General features: G+C 39.0%; 1 protein-coding gene across 8 annotated transcripts in view; it reads right to left on the bottom strand.

Moving 5' to 3' along the window:
• Positions 1 to 12,806, bottom strand: part of atp11b (ATPase phospholipid transporting 11B) — a 100,284-nt gene that overhangs the window by 43,968 nt on the left and 43,510 nt on the right. For all 8 annotated transcript variants that reach the window (XM_079808329.1, XM_079808330.1, XM_079808326.1 and 5 more), the window contains exons 10-13: positions 5,283 to 5,364; positions 5,037 to 5,187; positions 4,724 to 4,921; positions 4,475 to 4,633 (exon numbers count right to left, since the gene is read on the bottom strand). In XM_079808329.1, coding sequence (XP_079664455.1) covers positions 4,475 to 4,633; positions 4,724 to 4,921; positions 5,037 to 5,187; positions 5,283 to 5,364 — 590 coding nt within the window. The remainder of the gene's footprint in view (positions 1 to 4,474; positions 4,634 to 4,723; positions 4,922 to 5,036; positions 5,188 to 5,282; positions 5,365 to 12,806) is intronic.

The raw sequence follows: 12,806 nt of genomic DNA, 5'->3' as shown, positions 1-12,806 counted from the left end.
TGTCACAAAGTTCTAATGATAGGCATTTAGGTACACTTGGCCACACCCTTTTTCTAAAAGACCCAGCTATAGCTATCCAAATGCCTAAGTTCAACATATTTGATAATCATTGTCCGTCAGCAGCCAATGAAATTGTAGTGGCTAATAATGGCAAATCTGAAAGGCCTACAGTTATGAAAATGTATATATTTGTACATTGTGTGGAACTGAGTACGTGTACCAAATCTTGAGAAAATCGCTGGCACTATAACACGGTTTTGCTAATAACTTAAGTACTCCCAAATCAGTAGATCATAGCCATTTTGAGTTTTTTGAAAAACATATTTTTTCCGAACTTGTCCTAGGGCAATTAGCACAAAATGTAGTGTGTAACAAAATGTGCTGATGACAGAAAGTTACTCAAAGAATTTTGATTCATTTAATCGTTTAGCAGATATAGGGAGATATGTTTTTGGGTGTGGCGAATACTGACTAATTAGCTGTATCTTGTGATCACATCATCCAAACTTCATGAAACTTGATACATATGGACAACAGAACATTCTCAGGATACCTGCCAAATTTCATGAAGTTAGGGGGCAAAATATATCTTAAAACACTCCTAATAGTGCAACTGTGATCAAAGTTGAGATCTGACTCAAACACATTTACATATAATCATTTAGCCGATGCTTTTATCCAAAGCGACCTACAAATGAGGAGAGCACTACAAGCAATCCAACCAACAATAGTGAAACAATATGCAAGTGCTGTGACTAGTCCCAGTTAGTCTACCACAGTACAAGCAGCAAGTTTTTTAAATTGATATATAGAATAGTAAGTGTTACGGTTAGGGATGGAACGATTACCGGTTTCACAATAAACCACGATAAAACGTACTGACGGTAAGTAATATCGTTTAAAAAATAATTATCATTAAAACCGCTCGTGATTATGACGATTTTGAAAACACGCGGTAAATCCTGTCCAGTCAGCGTCAGTCTGGTGCTGGTGCAGCACAACTCTGTTTTTTGAATGAGAAGAAATGTCAGAAGGCAGTGACAGCACTCGGGGGATTGTTCAACTTTCTAAAATGACCAAATCTGAGGTGTGGTCATATTTTGGCTTTTACAAAAGTCCGGAGGGAAACTTAATCGAAGATGGTCACCCTGTCTGCAGAACATGCCAGATGAAAGTCGCTGTAATACGAGGAAACACTTCACATCTGCGAACGCAAGGCAAGTGGAGTTTGACCTCAATACCAAAACTACGTCTGGTATTACTACCACTCACACTAGCCTCTTTGGCGGTTTAACTTATTATAGTCTTCTCAAAAGCCTTCTGTTATAATAGCGTTGTGCATTATAACGTGCAGAGGCGTTCAGATTAGCCAGAGTTTTGTTCAGAGCGCCCTCTCACTCACTGAAAACGTGCAATGTACGCAGGAGATTCATTCATCATACAGTGGTTGACTGTTTTTGTTCTATTTCAGCAGCGAAAATTGTTTCAAACAAACACAGCAGAACCACAGCGCATCTGATATGACTGGCATAACGCTGGCTTTAGGTTCGAGATTCACAAATTTAGGGACCATCTCTAAAGTTTTATACAAGATTGGTACACGTTTCTAACTTCTATAGCATTAGAAGAAAATTACTTGCAGTCATAAAACCAAGGTGTCAGGTATTTTTGATATAATAAAATAAACTCAAATCATATGAAAATATGGATGCATTATTTCAATAGGATACTGTTTGGGCTTATACACAAAATATGTTAGATTTAAATGTGTCATAGCTGAAAGAACACTGATGAGAATATATTTACATAGATAATATTAGATATTATATTTACCCCAAATTATTATTATTTATGCATTATGCGTTGCTATTGACGACGGCCATTATAAGGAAGGAAATCCCACAGAATAGAATCTAGCTTAAAAAGGTGCAAGAGCTGCTTGATTTATTTGTTGCTTGTTGATTTTCAAATATAAAACTTGTTGAAATGTTTTCAGTGTGTGCATCTGTTCTTTTGAACAATTTCATCTCATTTGAAGAAAACCATGATAATATTGATAACCGTGATAATTTGGGTCACTATAATCGTGATGTGAAATTTCCATACCAGTTCATCCCTAGTTACGGTGTTGATACACGGGGCAACTTGTAAGCAATGTTGCCGATCGATGTTGCTTGGGCACTTTCCCATTGAGCATGGGCAACAAATTTCTATCTGGATACTTTAGATCGGCCGTGGGCCCTGTGTCTCACCTAGTTGCCCGTTGATGGAAACATTGCTCAAAAAGTTGCCCCGTATATCCTCACCTTTACTATTAACGTGTCAAGTGTTGACAAAAAAGATGCCACTTTAACAGTGCCTTGAAAAAGGGTGGAGTTAGGAAGAGTAAAGGCCAGACTCAGACTAAAGGAGATTTTAAATCTTAACCGATTATGAATATGGTTGCATCATGCACATAAGAAGAATCTTCACAGATTTTCTTCTTTCAAAACTCCTGCACACACTACAAGATTTGAAAATCGTGGTGCGTCACATTTTTAACATTATCATGCCAAATTTAGCACATCAAGTGATCTCATGGGGAAGCGGATGTAAACAAAATGGATCTTGTGTTGTGGCAACTTGCTGTAGACATTATATGAGGATACATTATAAAGGCAATTGTGTTGTTGCCACATTTCAACTAGTCGTTTCTCCATCTCCTTTGTCCACCAAACCAGTACAGCTGCTAGTCGTTTCTCCATCTCCTTTGTCCACCAAACCAGTACAGCTGCTAGTCGTTTCGTGGTTGCCATTTCAAAAGTTCCGTCACTTCAGTCTCCTTGTAGACCATCTCATTGGCTATTGTGGAAGTACTGATGTAAAAATTGTGGAAGTACTGATGTAAAAATGGCAGCCCTGATGTGTCCGCGAGCAGAGTGGCAGGTGTAAGATTTGATCTGTAAATGGCTGACATTACCAGATAATCTGGGCTAAACATCAGAACCGACCAATGTCCCGGACGTGATTTTCCTTCGAATGACAGGAGAGATAAAACGGCCTAAAAGTCATGTAGTCTGAGCCCGGCTTAAAGGTCAGTGAAAGTGATTTTTTTTTGCCTCTTTGGGATGGCATCACAAGGCACTGTTCATTTGCAGAATGGAAGATTATAGATGGCACATGAGTCTGAATTGGTGAGTTTAGGTATAGGGGTGCAGAGTCAGTGGTTGTTCTGATGGCAAACATCAGTGCCTTGAATTTGATGCGAGCGGAAATAGGCAACCAGTGCAATTTTATTAAAAGAGGTGTGACGTGTGCTCTCTTCGGCTCGATAAAGACCACTCTTGCTGCTGCCTTGGGTGCAGATGTTTGACAGTACATGCTGGAAGGCCTGCCAAGAGAGCATTACAATAGTCCAGTCTGGACAGAACAAAAGCTTGGACAAGGAGTTGAGTAGCATGCTCCAAAAGGAAGGGCATGATCCTCCTAATGTTGAATAAGGACACAGGTGTAGCAAACACACAGAATCCACAGGACCAGTTTTTTTTAAATTTGCCATTTTGGTCATGTCTTCCAATTGTGCTTGGACCCCGATAATCGCCACTTGTGGCTATATTTAATAATGATCATTTTACTATACTACAGTTTAAAGGTTGGATTCTCATGCTAAACATGGACAAAATTTAAAAAAAACGAGTTGGATATATGACGGAGTATTTCTGTGCAAAATACACTCCTTCAGGATTCAAATAAGTTTCGGAATTTTTTAAGTATGGCCCTGTCAGACTTCATAAAGGGTGGAATTGCTTGTATGGGCACTTCTCCAGAATAAGCGTGCACACACACACCAACCAGAGCGAGAGCGCGCCCATCAACAAGCTTCGTTCGGGTTACAGAAGCCGTCGGCAGCACTGGCATTTTGTTTTTAGACCACGAAATCAACAATGTCACTAAAGAAGTGTGTTTCTGGTTGTGAGGGAAACTTTGTTCAGCTTCCAAAAATAACCCAGCGTTAAGGAAACAGTGGATGCAGGTTTCTGCAAGTGTTTGTTTTTCTGGAGTTGAAACCGCAGGCGGGAGTGGAACTGCATGAAATGTCGGCACACAAGTGCATATAATGTGAACAACACCAACGTATAGTGAACCAACAGTTATCCAGGGATAATGCCATGATGTATTGTGTGTGTGCGCGTGCACTCATGACTCTTTAGCTCCGCCCACTGCACGCCTCCACAAGCTCGGCTGTTTTTGGAAAGAATCGGTACAGCGTATGTCTTTTATAGATATGATATAAACTAAAGACTCTTCGGGGATATGAAGGATGCAATACTACTCTATAGGTACTCAAGATTAACATGAGACTGGCAGAAACTGTGTGTGTTATGTACCCTTTAAATGGAATGTTTTTAAAATTAGCTTAGCTTAAATTAAAAGGCGAAGTGTGTAATTTCTGCGCCACTATCCTTACCAACAGAATTGTAAAAATGAACCCTACCAAACAAGGCACAGATCCGTCTGGTGAATCTTCTGACATTCCTTCAGGCACAAGCTTCCCGTTGATCTCCTGGTATTTGATACCGTTAATGGAACACTCCCTAAACTGCATTTCATTCTCAGTGAGGGTTCCGGTTTTGTCCGTGAATACATACTCCACCTGCGGGCACAACATTAGTATAGTTTTACTCATCTCAGTCAGAATTATAGCTGGCCAAACAGTTCTAATAATTCACAAACGCGCACACACCTGGCCCAGCTCCTCATTGAGGTCTGATGTGTTGACTTGAGCCTTCTGGTCACTCTCTTCATGATATAGATCCAAGTCCCAAACAATGAAAAAAGAGCCCAGAAACTTCTGCAGCTCAACAGTAACATATAGCGAGATGGGGATTATGAAGTTGTACAACACCAGGAAAGCCAGGAAGTCGGAAATAAACTTCAAAATCTGTGAGGAGAAAATCACACTTGATTAAAACCTTCTAGTTTTGGAGCCATCAGAGAGCCATAATATATGTAATAATATAACCATCCTAAGCTAAATGTAGATATTTTATAGTGACCTGGCTGCTGTTTCTCTCTTGATCGGTCTTCTGATTGTAAAACGGCTCGTCCCACTTGTTCTCTGCCTGCCAGGCGTACTTCAGAATCGTGCTGAGAATGGCTTCAAACAGCAGAATGCCCAAGTAGATGATGAGAAATGTATTCATGGATCTGCACAAAAGAGACAAGAGAGAGATGATGTAGTAATAATAGAGTATTAATGAACTGCTGAGGGAAAGCAGTCATATGACAGTGGAAACACGTACTTCTCTACAGCGGAGCGCTTCTGGGATTTGCACTTGTAGTTCAGAGCCATCTTGGCCTCCATGCCCGTGTACACCGCCACACCTGCGCGATACAATACCAATTATACTCAAGCCATCAAAGCGTTGAGAAGGACTTCAGAAATTACAGCAGAAATACTGATAAAACGTACACATACTAAATCTTGATTAGGGATGCACCTAAATGAAAATTCTGGGCCGAAACCGAAAACCGAAAAAGAGGAAACCAAGGCCGAAAACCGAAACACAGAAAGAAATTATGCCAATTATTAGTACCATTGCATTTATGGCTATGACTGTGTACTAACTTTACTAAAATCAAGGCATTGCAATTGAATAGCAAGGCAAATCAAAGAATAAATCAATTACAAATTATGGCAATATTTATTTAGCACATTGCAACAATGCACAGTATAAAATAAAATTCAAACTAAAATGTTTAACTTGACCCCACTCATGTGTACATTAAATAATAATGTACAGGCCTACAGAAAGGTTTTAAAATGAAATGTTCTCTCATAAAAACAAAGTGCATTTAGGTCAAGTGCATTTAAAATTTTTCTCTGAAGGACTACTACAGCAGTTATATTGAGGTCTTTCCGCCGTTGAAACACTGACTGAGCGATTACACCACATATGATACGTTACAGTAAGTTGTATCCTCAACACACCTTCAGATGTTTATTCATGTTTATTCTTTAGGAAGAGATGATCGATCGCGCTCACAGATCGCGTTCACGTGGGCGCGCCGCCGCTTAAACTGTGATGTGATCAGTGATGCCACATTAAAGAGCGTCAAAACGGCATTTATCGTTTGAATTTCGTGATAAATGTTGATCGACGTTGGTGTGGGAACTCGGATTGAAGTGTGTTCCTAGCTTAAAACATGCCCACTGTTAAAGATTGCATTCGGAAACTGTTCGGTTTCACAGTGAAGTCTGTTACTCTTCTCATCGACAGCTCTCGCTGTCAGTGTTTGTGCATGGAGCAGACAAGTACTTGCGTGCCATCTTTGCCAGGTCAGGAAAGCGGCCGTGATTACTTCTCCAGTAGGCAAGAGGGTTTTCACTTCTGGGGATGGGGACTTCAGACAGATCACCAGAGTGGGCGTGCTCGGAGGCGTTTTCCTTTTCTGTGCCGCGTTCCTATCGGAAGCGATTGTAGCGATCGGAATGTTTGGATTTCAGGTGATAACTTAAACCCGACGTGGAGAAAGTCTTTGCAGATGCACCCCCTCTTGAAATTTCGGCATTACATGTTTTGCAAATCGCTGTCCGTGGGTGTTTCTCAGATATACTGAAATACGTCCACACCGCAGACATGTTGTTTCAGACAAGCACGTTCAGGTCGCGGTTTCTGTTTGCGTCATCACAAAATTTCGGCTGTATTGTTTCGGTGATAAAAGTCTTTCGACCGAAAATGCTCTTTTGGGCCATTTTTGGCCGAAAATTTCCGGTGGCTGAATATTCGGTGTATCCCTAATCTTAATTCCTTTAAAATGTTAACCCACTCAAATTGACAGTTCATAGAGTGTTCCTCACTCACTTAGTTTTCCATTAAATGACATTATATACGTCTAACTTATTGTCATTGTATTGTACTCGTGCATCAATGGCACTTTGTATGTTTGGTAATTACTCTCTGAATGACACGTTCGGTGTCCTAGACGCGACGCGGCTCGACGCTTCCTGTGCTAACCGGCTTTACAGTAATGGAAACAAGAAATCTAAACCAAACTGGACCAAGGACAAAAACAGCTTCTTTTTTTTTTGAGAAAGACAGGAAAAACACCCAATCCTGCTGCTATAATCAGTCACTCTTGCGCACAGGATGAAAGCCTGGCATGAGATAATTAGCCTAATTCAAGCGCACAGTGGAAGTAATGAAAAAAATATGAAAACTTTGGTGTTCAATGTTTATTTAGTTTTATTTTTGACAATATACACCGTTTCACGTCATACTTTCAACAGGCTTATTTTAATTGATTTTTAAAAATGCACATTGGTACTACCTCCTCCTCAACTAACATGAAATCATTTATCTTGTTTGAGTAAAGCAGATGACTTTAAGGACCTGTTTTGATCCCTTAATTTTTTAAGGGTTAAATGGTTACTAAGGACTTTGTTGCAACGCATAACAGAACTTAAGGGAACTCTTAAGTAATTAAGGGAAAATACTTGACAGTCTTAAAGTTCCTTAAGTGGACCCTTGGTTTTTTCTTACAACCTATGTTTCACTGAGGGTACCCTTAACCTTATAACCAAGTGTTTTCTTAACTTAAGGGCTTTCATGCAACCGGGCCCTGGCATCCATGTGCACGCATTCTCTCTACACTGAGGAAGAAGCGCAGATGATCTGAAAACACTGACAAACAAGGTTGTGCAGTTTAGCGATCACCATTTGAGATTTTCTGCTTAAATGAAAGAGTCTGAATTCAGTTGATCTGTGTTTTGTCACGAGCCGCTTGCGCTGTTTTACTGCAACTAAATCTGCCATCAGACTTTCTCAGTGATGAACTGTAATAAATCCAAACATTATCTCGACTATATTTGCGATTGTGGTTGTTGAATCAGGGCTCGACATTAAAGGGATAGTTCACCCAAAAGTGAAAATTAGCCCATAATTTACTCACCCTCAAGTCATCCTAGGTGTATATGACATTCTTCTTTCAGACAAATAAAATCCAAGTTATATTACAAAAGTCCAGGCTAATCCAAGCATTAGAATTGGATTAATAGTTGCTGTTCTTGAAGTCCATAAAAAGTGCATCTGCCCATCAAATAACGTGCTCCACGCGGCTCTGGGGTGTTAATAAAGGCCTTCTGAAGTGAATTGATGCGTTTGTGTAAGAAAAATATCCATATTTAATATAAAGTAACTTTATAAAGTAAACTTTCGACCGACTGCCTTCCCTGTTCAATTTTTGAAAGTTCCCCTGCTGATCGAAAGACTAACACGACCTGGTACGCTCGACATGATGTCACGTACGCATCTTGAGTTTCACTTTCAACATTCAACACTTTTCCATGGAAGGCGGTCGGACGAAAGTTTACTTGATAAAGTTTTAAATATGGATATTTTTCTTACACAAACGCATCGATTCGCTTCAGAAGGCCTTTATTAACACCCCAGAGCCGCGTGGAGCACGTTATTTGATGGGCAGATGCACTTTTTATGGACTTCAAAAACAGAACAACTATTAATACAATTCTAATGCTTGGATTAGCCTGGACTTTTGTAATATAACTCCGATTTTATGTATATATGTCATATACACCTAGGATGACTTGAGGGTGAGTAAATTATGGGCTAATTTTCATTTTTGGGTGAACTATCCCTTTAAGCATTTTCATGTTCTAAGTAATTTGAGTAAAAATATATATTTTTTTGTTGCTGTTGTAAATATAATTTATTGAAGCATCAGTGTTCAGTCAGCTTTGACTTCTTTAAAATTGCATATTTATGATACTTTTTTCTCTAATCTTTTTAAATATATGCTTCATCTTTCATTTTAAATTCTTAAATTTGATCAATAAAATAAATTAGAATAATAAGACACTATAGGGCTGTTACCAATCAAATTAAATAATTTAAACTGAAAAATTACAACTGCATTAAAACATTTTGACATTGTTTTAAATATATTTGGTAACACTTTAGAATAATGGTCATTAGTTAATGTATTAACTAACATGAACTAACCATGAGCAGTACATTTGTATTTGTTCATGTTTGTTAACGTTAGTTCATATAAATACAGCTGTTCATGGTTTGTTCATGTTAGTTCACAGTGCATTAACTAATGTTAACAAGATTTTAATAATGCATTAGTAAATGTTGAAATTAACATTAACACAGATTAATAAACGCTTTAGAAGTGCAGTTCATTATTAGTTAATGTTAACTAATGTAGTTAACTAATGTTAACTAATGACCATTATTCTAAAGTGTTACCATATATTTTGAATGTACAAATAAGAAATGTTGGAAAGAATGATACTTTTAATCATGAATAAACATCTTAATGAGGGAGTCATTCAAAATAATCAAATTATGAAATTATATCAGTCAGTACGTTTACATGGACAACAATACTCCGATATTAATCTGATTAAGACCATACTCTGATTAAGAAACTACCATGTAAACAGCGATTTCTAATTATCTTAAAGCTACACTATGTAACTTTTCCGTCCACTAGAGGTCGCCTGTTCAAAACAAAGGCGTAGTTTGATGACGCCACGTTTGAGCGCAGAATCTCGGGACATGTGGTCTTCACCTCACAGCCGGTGGGAAACAGTCAGGATAGGACTCGGGCAGAAATCATGTTCATGGATGCGATTATTAACATTACTGTAGTCTGAAGCAGAGCAGGAGCGAGTGTTGTGGAGCTGAGCAAGGCCGCAGGAGCGATTGAAGAGCGGGACTGTTATTATGGCATAGTCGCTGGCGGGACTTTTATTATGACACGGTTGCCGGCGGCACTTCCTCTTCTCCAGTGCTGAGTTTGAGGTAACGCAGCTCTGTTTTATCATATTAGATATATCTGAGTGTGTTGAAAAGGAAGTTATGGCGTTCGCTCGGCGGCTGCTATGACACTTGTTCACAATGCAGTGAGAGTAAAGTGTTTCACTGAATAAAACCGGAGACCGAGGGTGACGCAGATATGACGCAATCGACAGGCGACTCCCTCACACGCATAGCTCACACGTCCCGGCTCCTTGGTTAAAATAGCAATTTTCTCACGATTTACAAATAGTTGAAAACATTTGGGATATTCTAAGTACTCAACTGAACAAAATATATAACACTGGCCTAGTGGTTTCTGGATGTTTTACTGCAAAAATCCTACATAGTTCACCTTTTATCCGGTTAAAGCCATACTCGAATTAAACAAAAATCGAATTAAGACATGTGGAGTATGCCTGTTTTAGTCGCATTATCTAAGTGCATTGTAGACATGTACACACCTTAATCTAACTATTAAGGTCGTGAAGGAGTTTCCGCCGCGTTTTGTGACAGGTCACACACACACACACACACACCAGGCAAGTGCAGAGGGGAGGGCTTTGGGGGCTCGTATCAAAAGTATATAAAGTGCCCCTCTAAACAATCATCAATAATATTGTGACAAATAAAACAGAATTTGAATTATAATTAATATAACCGCACGTACAAAACAATGCGCTTAAATTCCCGTTTATCTTTTACGTATCTTTCAGTCTGAAATGTCGTTGCCATGACGTGTTGCTATGGTGCGTGACTGCGTGTCTTGCTCATAGACCGTAAAAACTCTGCTCACTCGGACACGGCCTCCTCTATATTTTTTTTCTTTGTGTTGCAATAATGCTCATTTTAAAAGTAAAATACGATCATTTTGTATCTGTAATCCCAGATTCATATTTGTCTGCTTACAACAGCGGTCGGGAACCTCTAGGCTTGCGAGCCATATGCCATTCAGTGAACGCTTGTGGCTCGATGGCAGAAAAAAAACAATCCAAACAATCACGATTTTGAAACCTTTTCATCACATTTTCATCATTTATCAAAACTATTATTCGAAATGTAGGCTGTCAAGAAGGAGGCAAGATGGGCAGTGTCTCTTAAAAAAACCTGAAAGACAATATTTAATATTACACCCGCAGGTAAAGTTACAGTGGGTTGCCTGAGCCCATTGATTTGAACACACCCACGAAAGTTGCGCTATGATTGGACCCCGGACAGCGTAGCGTGGCATGGGGACGTAATGACGTACCATTAATCAAACTATGTTCTGTAACATGTAAAACGGGAACATGAACGTAATATTCTAAAAGCAACTCATGTAAACACCTTAATCAGATTATTGCCTTATTCAGAGTAAGGTCAATAATTAGATTCCTGCTGTCCATGTAAACGTAGTCACTGTCACATTTTCAATCATGATGGTCTTGGTCATGTGATGCTTAACTGTATCATATGTTATAAATATAAAAACTCCACATTCCGCGGTGTGTTGACTGAGTTTCTCTGTGTGAGCTGCACTAATTTTTTGCGATTTCTACTTGAGAGGCTGAGCGAGCCGCAACAGAACCTTCTTACCGTCAGTACATTATATATTATTATTCACTATCAATCGACACTTACACTAAATTAATGCAGAATCATTCTCTCATTTTGGTGACTCCCAAGTTATTTTTTGTAATTGATGTTTTAATCAGGACACTTGTCTGGTACGGCAAGAAAAATTATTTTTCACCCACCCCTTCAAAAAATCCACTTGTCCCGGACAAGCGTTAAAGGTGAACTATGTAGGATTTTTGCAGTAAAATATCCAGAAACCACTAGGCCAGTGTTATATATTTTGTTCAGTTGAGTACTTAGAATATCCCAAATGTTTCCAACTATTTGTAAATCGTGAGAAATTGCTATTTTAACCAAGGAACCGGGACGTGTGGGCTATGCGTGTGAGGGAGTCGCCTGTCGATTGCGTCATATCTGCGTCACCCTCGGTTTCCGGTTTTATTCAGTGAAACACTTTACTCTCACTGCAGTGTGAACAAGTGTCATAGCAGCCGCCGAGCGAACGTCATAACTTCCTTTTCAACACACTCAGATATATCTAATACGATAAACAGAGTTGCGTTACCTCATACTCATGACTGGAAAAGAGGAAGTGGCGCCGGCAACCGTGTCATAATAAAAGTCCCGCCGGCGACTATGCCATAATAACAGTCCCGCTCTTCAATTGCTCCTGCGGCCTTGCTCAGCTCCACAACACTCGGTCCTGCTCTGCTTCATACTACAGTAATGTTAATAATCGCATCCATGAACATGATTTCTGCCCGAGTCCTATCCTGACTCTTTTCCACCGGCTGTGAGGTGAAGACCACATGTCCCGAGATTCTGCGCTCAAACGTGGCATCATCAAACTACGCCTTTGTTTTGAACAGGCGACCTCTAGTGGACGGAAAAGTTACATAGTGTAGCTTTAATGTCGAGCCCTGGTTGAATAAATGGATTTACACAACCTCTGTGTGAAGATACAGAGGGTCTTTTTTTCTGTTGTTTTAATAAAAGAACATTAACGTAATGTGGAATTGTTGGATTACTAGGAATTTCACGGTTTTATTTTTTCAGAGAAGTTTGTTGTTTCACCAGTATATGATAAACAGACTATAATAAATCAGGAAACTAGATGAGGTAAATAAAGCATGCGTATGGGTTGACATTCTCTTGATTTGTGCTTATAAGTGAAAGCACAATAATTCTAATGAAATGTAAAAACACATTTCTATTTATTATAATTGAGCAAATAATCATTAGCTGTTTAACCATTATGCAGCATGACAAAAATGTGACTAAGTTTTAATTGATTAAAACTAGACTAAACAAAAACAGGACAAGGTTGACTAAATATGATAAAAACTAAAAAGTACATTTGACAAAGGACTAAGACTAAAAAATAAAAAAATAAAAAACGCTGACAAAAGCAAACAGAGCAAGTTCACAAATTTGATGAAATAT

This window comes from Gobio gobio (assembly GCF_949357685.1).
Source record: "Gobio gobio genome assembly, chromosome: 24".
Lineage (NCBI taxonomy): Eukaryota > Metazoa > Chordata > Actinopteri > Cypriniformes > Gobionidae > Gobio > Gobio gobio.
This window is presented reverse-complemented; position numbering and strand designations above follow the sequence as displayed.